The sequence below is a fragment of the Herpailurus yagouaroundi genome, unplaced genomic scaffold (genome assembly GCF_014898765.1).
Source record: "Herpailurus yagouaroundi ecotype Mexico unplaced genomic scaffold, PumYag 208, whole genome shotgun sequence".
NCBI classification, from domain to species: Eukaryota; Metazoa; Chordata; class Mammalia; order Carnivora; family Felidae; genus Herpailurus; species Herpailurus yagouaroundi.
The window spans coordinates 12,586,749-12,598,701 of NW_024412439.1; the positions used below are offsets into that span (position 1 = coordinate 12,586,749).

The 11,953-nt window shown below is 46.3% G+C and overlaps 1 protein-coding gene across 1 annotated transcript in view; it reads left to right on the forward strand.

Moving 5' to 3' along the window:
* ZZEF1 (zinc finger ZZ-type and EF-hand domain containing 1) overlaps nucleotides 1-11,953 on the forward strand; it is a gene marked incomplete at its 5' end in the record, with an annotated part of 105,495 nt that overhangs the window by 20,891 nt on the left and 72,651 nt on the right. The window contains 7 exons of the mRNA XM_040452955.1: nucleotides 770-941; nucleotides 1,782-1,981; nucleotides 3,361-3,571; nucleotides 7,997-8,113; nucleotides 8,975-9,153; nucleotides 11,069-11,167; nucleotides 11,847-11,938. Of these exons, the coding sequence (XP_040308889.1) occupies nucleotides 770-941; nucleotides 1,782-1,981; nucleotides 3,361-3,571; nucleotides 7,997-8,113; nucleotides 8,975-9,153; nucleotides 11,069-11,167; nucleotides 11,847-11,938 (1,070 nt within the window). The remainder of the gene's footprint in view (nucleotides 1-769; nucleotides 942-1,781; nucleotides 1,982-3,360; nucleotides 3,572-7,996; nucleotides 8,114-8,974; nucleotides 9,154-11,068; nucleotides 11,168-11,846; nucleotides 11,939-11,953) is intronic.

The window sequence follows — 11,953 nt, forward strand, 5'->3', positions numbered from 1 at the left end:
TGGGCGGTTACTTAACTCTCTGTGCCTTAGATTCCTCATTGCTAAACTGAATTAGAACATAGACAACGTATAGAAAAGTGGCTCACAGGGAACACTCAGTAAACATCACCTGTTCTGTGCATGTGCATGCGCGTGCATGCGGGCATGTCATATAACACACAAACTGGTGAGAAGACTTGTGCCCCACAGAAAATAGTTGAGGGGAGGACCAGGCCTCACTCAGAAACACAAGTGGCTTACAAATGAGTGGGTTAAAAAATCTCACACACAATTAAGGAAACGTGAGTTCAGACTGTAAGGTTCCATTTTCCGCCCTCAGCGTGGTTCTGCTCATGTCTCTGGGGCTGCACTGCAGTGGCTCACGGAGCAGTGTGGCCAATTTCTGCTTTTATATTGGTTCTTCGGAAGAAGATTTTAAGGAACGCTTATTTTTCGAGGACCGAGGTACTAAGCATATTTGTGTTAGGTATTTTAAATTTTTTTTTTTTCAACGTTTATTTATTTTTGGGACAGAGAGAGACAGAGCATGAACGGGGGAGGGGCAGAGAGAGAGGGAGACACAGAATCTGAAACAGGCTCCAGGCTCTGCGCCATCAGCCCAGAGCCCGACGCGGGGCTCGAACTCACGGACTGCGAGATCGTGACCTGGCTGAAGTCGGACGCTTAACCGACTGCGCCACCCAGGCGCCCCTGTGTTAGGTATTTTAAATGACCCTTTTTTCCCTTTGTGAAAGAGATGTCATGTGATGGAATCTGATTTTCCCTGCAGAGAGCCCTGGAGACCTAACTAGGAGCCCTGAGATGGATAAACTCAAGTCGGTGGCAAAGTGCTACGCTTACATAGAAACGTCCTCCAACCCTGCGGACATCGACAAGATGACAAATGGAGACACGGCGTCATACTGGCAGTCGGACGGCAGTGCCCGCTCACACTGGATCCGGTGGGTGGCGCCACACCACCTGCTGGGCGACCCGTGTGCCCATCTCATCAGTGCACTCAAAATTACCTTCCATGCCATAAGAATCAAGTACAGGGGCTCCTGTAAAATGATGCTGCCGGGCTCATCTGTCCGTAAACACGGATAATCCCTTTACTTGGAATTTTGGGGGAGAAAATAGTATTTGACTAATATCTTGTGATACTGATTTCAGATCTTTTTCGCTAGTTTCTCAGGAAAACTAATATCACAAGGGGCAAGTACTTAGATGCGATTTTACATTTTAAGATCCTCTCTGTGCATTTAATAAACCCGTATGCGCCTATCTTGCCGCTGAGGAAGTGAGGGGATGGGATGAGCAGGAACCCGGGGGTGGAATTGACGACTATCAGCTGGGACGCTTCTGGTTCTCAAGTTTCTCCTGTCTCTTCAGAGGATGGGCTCCTTTCAGTTGGTGGAATAGAAATAATCGTCTTGTTTTCTCATAGGGAGTATATGTGACCTTTAGCCGTCTGACTTACAGCCGAGGGAGTATATTCAGTTCTTTGGATGCAGTTTAGAATTTGTTGCTCAGGTAAAGCGATGTTTTTTAGGATGTTCGTATTGTACTTTCCTGCCTGTATTAGTAGCTTAAGAGGAAACGTAAGATTAATCTTGACCCGAAAGGAATTTTTGAGATGAGAGGCCATAAGGACTTTGAAACTAATAGCGTTTCAAGTTGGTTGCTTTTAGGACAGTGAGTCTTTGGTGACATCAAAGACCAGGTCTTGGAGATGGGACTTGTGAATGCTGCCGCTTCTGACCTGTGTAAACATTTGCAGTTTCTGCTCCCGTGTTTTCCAGCTTAAAAATGAAGCCAGATGTTGTGCTTAGACACTTGTCCATCGCAGTGGCTGCCACAGACCAGAGCTACATGCCGCAGCAGGTGACCGTGGCTGTGGGGAGGAGTGTCGGTGAGCTCCAGGATGTCCGCGACGTGCACATCCCCAGCAATGTCACCGGCTACGTGACGCTGCTGGAAAATGCCAACATCAGCCAGCTCTGTGAGTCAGCCAGGGTGCACCTTGCCCTTCTAATTAAGGGGTTTGGGGTGGAGGGAAGGAGGAGTATTTTTTAGCGGGAAGACTTCTAAAGTGGAGAAACCGTTAGATTCTCTCTGTAGGTTTGATCAGCTACTCGTGATGCGCATGAGAGTCACATTATTTCATCTATTTGGTGTTTTTAAAAGTTATAGAAGCCTTTTTTTAATTAGAAATATTCTTGTTTCCTTACTGTAAAACTACAAAATATAAGCAAAAATTACTCAAAATCCCACCACCCAGGGATAATCACTGTGAATGTGTTAGTGTGAACCTTCCAGATCTTTTCTTGTGTGTGTGTGTGCATGTGCGCGTGTGTGTGTGTGTAAACATGTGTGTACACATGCGCACACACACGCCTTTTAAAAATAAAACATAGGGTTGTGGGTGCGTATTTACAAAAATGGCGAGCGATATGCTTTCCACGCTGGTTTGTAATTCTTTAGCGCGTTGTCCTACCGCGTGTTTTTGTACACCTTTATTTAGCGTTGTAAGAATTTGCCTTAGTTTTAACCAGCTCTTTATTCTTGGACATTTAGGTTGTTTCCATTTTTATAATATTATAACCTTGCGTCACACCTAGCATTTTGGAAATAATCACAATTCTGTGATTTCTTTCCAGGCTTTTTTCATTCAGGGAGCCGGAATGCTTCATGCTTTGTCTCATTTCTTCTAATGCTCTCCTGGGCCAAAAGAAGTGTTCTTACTTTGCTCAAAGGAACTGAGGCCTAGGGAGGTAGAGTCTTTGTGTCTTGCCCGTAGGCAGAGCGGTAGTTCAGCTCCTGGAGTAGACGCTTCCTGTCTCACTGTGCTGGGCTTTTCTCTAAGTTGTGTCCCTTTTAACTTCTCACCTCCTCCTCTCCAACCCAAATAAGAAATTGTGACACCTCTTAAAAGTGAGTCACGCCTGCGTCCCCTGTTTGGACTTGATTATCAGAAACAAATTCTCACAACTGCTGTGAGCAAGCTCCTGTTTTTAACTCAATCGAAATTTCAGAACCCTAGCTGTAGAAGTTTTCTTACCATGGATTTAGTCAGGACTTAAAAAACGATCTTTGTGTTAGTTTTCAAGACACGTAAATTTCTAAGAAACTTTGCAATGGAAACATTTTAAGCCGCCCTTAAATTTACCCATTGTTCTTATGACTCCTTAATTTGGTTGATGCTTTTTTGACAAGTTTATTGTATGCTAGCTGCATTGTACACATTATTTCTGGTATCAGAGTTATTTCAGAATTTTCTTTTCAAAATGTGAATTGCTATTTTGCTTTTAGTTGGGAGCTTAGCATTTGCTGAACTAAAGAACTTAATCCAATACTGAATTTGTTGTTTGTGCTTGACAGATGTCCAGATTAACATAAAACGTTGTCTTAGCGATGGATGTGACACTAGAATTCATGGTCTGAGGGCTGTTGGCTTTCAGAGAGTTAAGAAGTCTGGGGTCTCAGTCTCAGATGCTTCTGCAATCTGGTACTGGTCTCTGCTGACATCTCTGGTGACGGCGTCCATGGAGACAAACCCCGCCTTCGTCCAGACCGTGCTGCACAATACTCAGTAAGTCACCCCCTCTGCTTTCCAACCCTCCGTGGCCCCTGTCGTCCCCTCCCCCTGCAGAGCATGGCACTTAGCAGCCCTCAGTCACTGAGACTCAGCGTCTCCGCCTCGGGTGCCCCGGTGTTTCCTGTTGGTGCTGTCGGCTCCCGGCTTGCTCCTTGTTAGGGGCAGTTGGTCACACTTATGTAGCGCTTGAGATCAGATAAGCTCCTTCAGGTGCTGTCTGTCATTTACCTCCTCGTACTGTGAAATGTACACGTAAAACTTCTCCCCAGGTGACAGGTGAGGACCCCGTGGCGTTCCCCAGGGCCCATCGCTGGGCAGGGATGTGTCAGGTAGGGTCTAGGCCTCTGGACTCCAGGTTGAGGGCTCTTTTCGCTCCTGATGGAAATCTGTTCAAGGGTGCTAAATGAATTCAGTTTGAAATGTAGAGCACCTTTGAAAATTAAAATGGAGAAAGTAAAGGTAAATTAAAATTGAATTAAAAGTTAAAATTAAACAATTAAAATTGAATCACATTTAAATTAAGAAAATTAAAAGTTAAAAAGTTAAAAAAAAAAACCTGTGAGGGCACAAAGTCCCAGCGGTAACATACAAGGCAGAAAGTGGTGAGTGACGTGCAGCCTTAGGAGCAGTGAAGTGTCAGAGCCCTGCGTTTAAGTTCAGTGACTGATAACAAGAGACTGTTGGTAGATGTCCTCTCGATGTCTTTTGAGATTGTTGGTTATTGCTGTTAAATAAAACTGCTCAGCCAGTAACACTGCGGGCAGTGCCAGATGTGAAGGGCAGTATTTGGCCATACTCCTGTCTTGCTTCCTGTTTAAAGTTTTTTTTAGAAAAACGGTCTGTAACTTAGAGAAGGATTTCAAGTGCAATGCAAAGAACTTTTATTTCCTTCTGAGGTGTTGGAGAGAAATTTGCAAACCTGGTGCCCCATTGTCCCTAATACATTGGCGTGTATTTCCTGTGAATAAGAACACTGCGCTACAGCCATCAGGCCCAGGGGATTGACAGGCACTTACGGCACCGTCCTTTCGGGGCTTGTGAGTTGCCCCAGTAGTGTCCTGTGTGGCACAGCGATCCAGGCCAGAATCATACTTTATTTTGTTGCCACGTCTCTTCGGTCTCCATCAGAGTGGACCAGTTCCTCAGTCTTCCCTTGACTGTACGGCTTTGACACGTTTGAAAATTACAGGTCAGTTATTTGCAAGAGTGTCGTTCGATTTTGGTTTATCTGATGTCTCATGATTAAGTGTAGGTGTTGTATCTTTAGCGGGAGCATCACAGAAGTGATGACGCGCTCTGGTTTCACCCCGTCAGCTGACACGCCACCTTAGATTGTCCGGTTACTGGTGCTGTTCAGGTCAACATCGATCCCTGGATGGAAGGGTGGTCTCTTAGATTTTTCCATTGTAAAGGGACTTTTTTTTTTTTTTTTCCTGGTAATTAGTATTTTGTGAGGAGATGCTCTGAGACAACATATCCCATTCCTCCTCAAACTTGGTATTGGTGTGGACGCGTTGATTCTTAACGTTGTTCTCTGGGTTATAACTGATCACGGTGTTGATGTTTGGATTGGCCCAGGCTTGGCCTGTGGGAACTCCTTCAGTCTGGTTCATGGGTCCTTTGACATGTCTTCATTAACTTGGAACACTTCCTTACTTTCCAGAACAACAAAATACTCCAGGCCTGTCTTGAATGCTCCCTGCCTTAGTCCTGCAGTGAACCATTTTTTCTGCAGAGTCATCGTCCCTTTTAGTGGAGAATTTAGGAAGTGAACACGCAAGGGACGCCTGGGTGGCGCGGTCGGTTAAGCGCCCGACTCTCGATCTCGGCTCAGGTTGTCATCTCACAGTTTATGGGTTCATCTGTGCTGATGGCGTGGAGCCTTCTGGGGATTCTGTCTCTGCCCCTCCCCCACTTGTGTGCACGCACACACGCGCACATTCTCTCTCAAAATAAATAAATAAGGGGCGCCTGGGTGGCGCAGTCGGTTGAGTGTCCGACTTCAACCAGGTCACGATCTCATGGTCCGTGAGTTCGAGCCCCGCGTCGGGCTCTGGGCTGATGGCTCAGAGCCTGGAGCCTGTTTCCGATTCTGTGTCTCCCTTTCTCTCTGCCCCTCCCCCGTTCATGCTCTGTCTCTCTCTGTCCCAAAAATAAATAAACGTTGAAAAAATAAATAAATAAATAAATAAATGTACAAAATTTTTAAAAAAGAGGGGCTCCTGGGTGGTTCAGTCGGTTGAGCATCTGACTTCGACTCAGGTCATGATCTCGTGGTGTGTGGGTTCGAGCCCCGCGTCAGGCTCTGCTCTGACAGCTCAGAGCCTGGAGCCTGCTTCGGATTCTGTGTCTCCTTCTCTCTCTGCCCCTCCCCTGCTTGCACTCTGCCTCTCTCTAAAATAAATAAACATAAAAAAAAAATTTTTTTAAGGGAAGGAAGAAGAAAGAGAACACACTGAACTCATTGCAGGTGGGGTGTGACTTCTCTCCTCTGTCTCTGGGCCCCACTGGGAAATACGTGTTTGCACGGGAGTGACGTGCACGTGTGTGTACATTGTGCACATTTACACGCATGCTCATTTCTCTGAGCTCCCTTCCGTGCTCACTTCTGACCCCGTGTACAGACGACCCCGCCTCTGGTTGTCGCCCTCTGTTTGTGCTTCCCTTATGTGATGCTGAGAAACCTGCCGCCCGTCCTCCCACATGACCAGGCTCCCATCTCCTGCCCTCATCCGGACCCTGCCCTCACCCCACTTCCGCCCCAGCATCTTTTGCAAGGCCACTGCTGTGACCGTCCCCACTCCAGAACCCCATTGTGGGCCACCGTGGTGCCTGTCCTCCTGCCCAAGCACAGCCCTGCTTTAGGGACTAAATTTTCAGGAAAGAGAAGAAGGGCTTTCTACCTAATTTTTGTGAAGATAAGCCAAGTGGTTGACAAGTGGAGATAATTTTGTTAAATTTAAATTCAAGTTAGTTAACATACTGTGTAGTACTGGTTTCAGGAGCAGAACCCGGTGATTCATCACTTCCATACGACACCCAGGGCTCATGCCAGCAAGTGCCCTCCTAATGCCCATCACCCATGTAACCCCCCCCCCGCCCCCGCCCCCGCCCCCGTCATCAACCCTCAGCTTGTTCTCTGCAGTTAAGAGTCTCATGGTTTGCCTTCCTCTCTACTTTTATTTTTCCTTTCCTTCCCCTGTGTTCATCTGTTTTGTTTCTTAAATACCACATATAAGAGAAATCATGCGATATTTATCTTTCTCTGACTTATTGCACTTAGCATAATACACTCTGGTTCCACCCATGTTGTTGCAAATGGCAAGATTTCAAGGAATGGATATATTTAAAGCTTATATTTCTAAGAAGCTGTAATTATTAATCTGCAATTACATTTCCACTCCTAATGTTTAAATGTCAGTGATCTAAAACTACTATAAAATTTTTTGGAAAAATCAATGAAAATCAATGAGGAAAAATAAAAAGTATCACGAAACAAAGTGTTTGCTTGCACTACATCCGCGTGTGTGACCTCGGTGGCCTCCTGCATTTGCAGCTCCGTGTAGAGAGAGGGCGAGAGCTGAGGGCACAGTGGGAGCTGACAGAATATTAGCTCTACCGTGCTGTCTCTATTTTGAAACGTAGAAATAAAGTTGTTTTGGAGATTCTCATTACTGCTGCCGTAAGATGATGGTCAGTTGCAGAATCTTGAGTTATTTTTTGCACACCTTCAAGTTGCACACCTAGCACGATTGCTGGTGCAGAGTAGGACCCAGTAGTTTTGGGTTGTATCGGTTTGTTGGGTAACTACTAGTTTGGAGGAGATAAAGCTTCGGAGGGGTTTCAGAAAGATAAATGTTAGTGGAGACAAGAAAAGAGAAACATTGAAGCAGGCATGAAGGTAGAAAGGCTAGAATAGCATATTTTAGGAACACGGGCAAGAATAGAAACGGTGATGGGTGCTGGTATGTTTAGGAGAAAAGAAAATTCGTGGCACGTCTTTAGATACCGTAGACCTAAGATCGGATGTATGAACTGAACCGTTTCCTGGGCCCCAAGCTGCTCTCCCTCCGGGGTCGGGTTTTCTACAAAGTCTGGGGTTTTTCTGGAGAGTACGTGTGTCTTTTGCCCACTCTGCGTAGAATGAGTACTTGATCCCAAAGAGTATGGAATGAGCCTTTGCAGAGGGCAAGGGAACTCTTGAAAGAAGAACTAAACCAGAAAGAAACCCCACGACAGGACCTGGCACCATGACTCCGGGGGAAGCAGATGTCACACTGGGTGTCAGGCTCTCCGTAGGAACGCTGTTCGCTCAGGAGGGATCAATCCAAACGAGCTTCTAGGCGTTCAGTTTTTGTTTCGTGTTCGTGAACTAATGTGTCCGCCTGGCGTGTTCTGACCTCCACCTCCCACTTTCAGGAAGGCGCTGCAGCACATGCCTCCACTTTCCCTCTCACCAGGATCCACAGATTTCTCGACTTTCCTGTCTCCCAACGTTCTTGAAGAAGTGGACAGCTTCCTCATAAGAATAACGAGGTAAAATCAGGGTTGATGAGGTGGGGCTTATAGGGCGTAGAGGGCATCTGTGCTTGTTAAGTCTTCCTTTAAAAAACTGTTTTTATCTTTCATGGATTACCACTAAAAACAGCTCATAGTTCACGATTGAAGAAGAAATGACGCATTCACCCGTGTAAACTCCATTATCTTGGGATGCTGCCTGACCTTAGGAGGTGGGGGTGGGTGGGGGGGTTCTCTGCTGCAGCCAGAAGCGGTGTCCCTCCGTCCCTCTGCTTACGTGGTGGCCTTGGGCGCCATCCGCTTGCCTGCCTGTACAGCCGCTGGTCCACAGGCCTGGCTGAGGCCCCGTAGTGGCTTGTCGGAGGTCTTGCTTGCCCTGGCACACTCGCTCTCTTCGCTCCGTCTCTCTCAAAAATAAACAAATAAACATTTAACAGGAAGCAGTTTGTACGTGATGTGTTCAAAATGACCGAGAAGCGTATGGTGCAGTACGTCTAAAATACCCTGTTGGTGTTGGAGGACTGAGCTCCCAACCCAGTCCTCACCCAGTCGTCATTCTTAGAGCAGCGGCTTCTTGTAGGAGCTTCTTTATTTGTGGTTTATTTACTTATCGTTTGATTTGTTAAAGTTGATATTGTTAGTATTGTTTAATGCTTACAGATTAAGGAGACAGAGGTGAGGATTTAATTTCCTAGTCCTCTAGGTTGATTTAATTTTTCTTCAGGTTATCTTGAGGATTTTGAGAAAGTATTTCTGGTAAACGTATAGAAAGCACACCATGGGTCAGTTTTACTTCTGGGGTCAATTACGTGGGGTTCGGGCTACCTTGATGTGCTCATGTTTTTAAGAAGTGAAAAGTTTTTTGTTCTTTGCTCATAGCTGCTGTTCGACTCCAGAGGTGGAGCTGACCCTTCTGGCTTTTGCACTAGCAAGAGGAAGTGTCGCCAAAGTGCTGAGCTCTCTGTGTGCCATCACTGACCACCTGGACACACGCTACGAAGCCTCGTCCCTCATCTCCTCCATGGCGTCAGTCAGGCAGAACCTGCTCCTTAAATATGGTAAGTGATGCAGGCTCCTGGGATGGACAAGCCAGAAAACCACTGTTACCGAGGGGCGCATGGGGGGCTCGGTCGGTTGAGCGTCTGACTCTTGATTTCTGCTCCGGTCTTGATCCCAGGGTCATAGGATCGACCTCTCCATCGATTCTTGGGATTCTCTCTCTCCGTCAATCTGTGCCCCTCTCTCCGTCTGCCCCTCTCACGCATGCTCTCTCTCTCTCTCTAAAATAAAACAACAATAGCAGAAAAAACCCCATCATTAACGTGGGACTTCCTGGCATCTTATGTCCTCGGGTAGTTTGTGGATCAGGTCACTGTAGTTACACCGCGTGTGTAGACCAAGAGGGTTGGGAAGTTGGACGGTCTCCCCTGTGGAGGAGGAGAGAACCGATCCTCGTCTTAGACGGCATCCCTCTGCCTCCCGTGAGCTCCACAGGCCTGCCACCGCTTTGCCCACCTGGGCCCGTCGTGACGCTGTCTGCCGACCCTTCTCAGTTGGGCTGTGAGGAACAACTTCTTTGCCATCCTGGCTTCTGGTGCTGAAGTTTCTGTCTGCAAAGTACAGTAGTGGATCCCATCCGTGTAGTAATGGGCAAACTGTGCTGTTTCTGTCATGATCTTTGTACTTTTGCCTTAATATGACTTAATAATTTATTTTATGTTTAATTTTTAAAGGCAGACAATTAATGTGTTATAAATCCATTTTCCCCCCTAGATTTTAAAAGATAATTTTTTGGTTGGGTAGGGGGCCCATAGCAGGCACGGCTGGATGAGGGGGGGATATGTAGTGTCTGGGAAATACTCTCCAGGACGCTTTTCAGTTCAGATGAGCAGTTGTTTAGGTAGGGAATGCTGGGTGGGGGCATAAAACGTGAGGGAATGTTTATTATCGGCAGTGTTCTAGTTCTGGGTTGGAGTACAGGTTAGTGGGTTCTCACTGCAGTATTATTTAAATTTAAAGGGGCGCCTGGGTGGCGCAGTCGGTTAAGCATCCGACTTCAGCCAGGTCACGATCTCGCGGTCCGTGAGTTCGAGCCCCGCGTCGGGCTCTGGGCTGATGGCTCAGAGCCTGGAGCCTGTTTCCAATTCTGTGTCTCCCTCTCTCTCTGCCCCTCCCCCGTTCATGCTCTGTCTCTCTCTGTCCCAAAAATAAATAAATGTTAAAAAATAAATAAATTAATTAATTAAAAAAAAATTTTTTTTTTTTAACATTTATTTATTTTTGAGAGAGACAGAGACAGAATGCGAGTGTGTTGGGGCAGAGAGAAAGGGAGGCACAGAATCTGAAGCAGGCTCCAGGCTCCAAGCTGTCAGCACAGAGCCTGACACGGGGCTCAAACCCACAAGCTGTGAGATCATGACCTGAGCTGAAGTCGGACGCTCAACCGACTGAGCCACCCAGGCGCCCCATCACTACAACATTATTAACACAAGAGAAAAAGGAAAAGCTTTCAGGTCATCATAGCAAATGGTGATTTTTGTAATTTTTAAAACTTTCAAAATTTGCCCGCAGGTGTATTAAAGAAACAAAACCCCGAAGCGTAAGATATTATTTATGTATTTAAATGCAGTTACAACAAAATTAATTATTGGCTCCAAAACACTATCTTAGAACTCCCTCTCCCAAGTATGTTGAACGTATGCTGTTACCCTGTCTTACAATATACTTTGTTTCTGAATAGTGGTGTTTTAGAGACCTCTTCATGGAATCATGTAGGGACATAAAGCTGTACTTGGTCTCTTTCAAGAAAGCGTAGCTTTTGTCCAGCATCGTTTCTCTGCTTTTTTTTCAACAGGTACATTTTTATTAGTGTGGTGTCCACAGATGCTCCATTTCCACTGATGTGTCTGCTAGTCTTTATTTTTTTTATAGTGCTGGGTTAAGGCTCTCGTTCTCTGTCTTGTCTTTGATCAGGTAAACCTCTCCAGTTGATCCTTCAGGCCTGTGATGTCAAAGGGAAGGAAGAGAAATCAGGGCCTGAAAACCTCCTCGTCGAGCCGTGGACGAGAGACGGTGAGTGGTAGGTGTGTCTGTGTTTTGTGAGTGGGAAGTGCTGCGGCCACGTGAGACCACGCGTGGGGCTCTGGGGTGCTCAGAACACGCAGGCTGCACACTGTGTTGGCCTCTGCTGGGTGGTGGTCCTTGAACCATTTGTGTGCCTTCATTATCACAGTCCTGTAATCTGCTAAGGGCCAATCACTTGTAACAATTTCAAAGTAGTTGAGAGCCTTGAGTTTTGAAAAGCAAGGGTTCTCCATCTTGGAATACAAAAAGTTAGCGTTTTTAAATTCAGATTATGTTCCTATTGTGTCATCTTAAAGCAGTAAGAGACTCAGCAGATCGAGGCATATGGTATTGCTGAGAACATAATTTAAGGGAAGGGTATTTCTTGGTGTGGCTCATCTGGCATCTGGAGCATCTGGAAGGAAGCCTCACTCCTTCCCTAGTGCTAACACGATAGTGGCTGATGTGCTCTTCACGTGGCGGTGGGCTCTCTTCCTCGTCCAGGGTGTTTGTGTCTTCCTCATCCATCTTTTTGGCCAGCCAGTCCGTCATCCGCACACGCCCCTCTTGTGCTCACCGTACTGCTTGGAACATTGCCTATTTGGTGAAGAAGGGGAATGTTCTGGAAGTTGTCAAATGAGTTAACAAATGAGGCAGTCATCGTAACTTCAGTGTTTCCCTTTTGCAGGGTTTCTTACAGAGACTGGAAAAACCAGAGCAAGTACTATTTTTTCTACAGGAACTGAATCTGCCTTCCAAGTTACACAGATCAGAATTATGGTAATTCCCATGCTG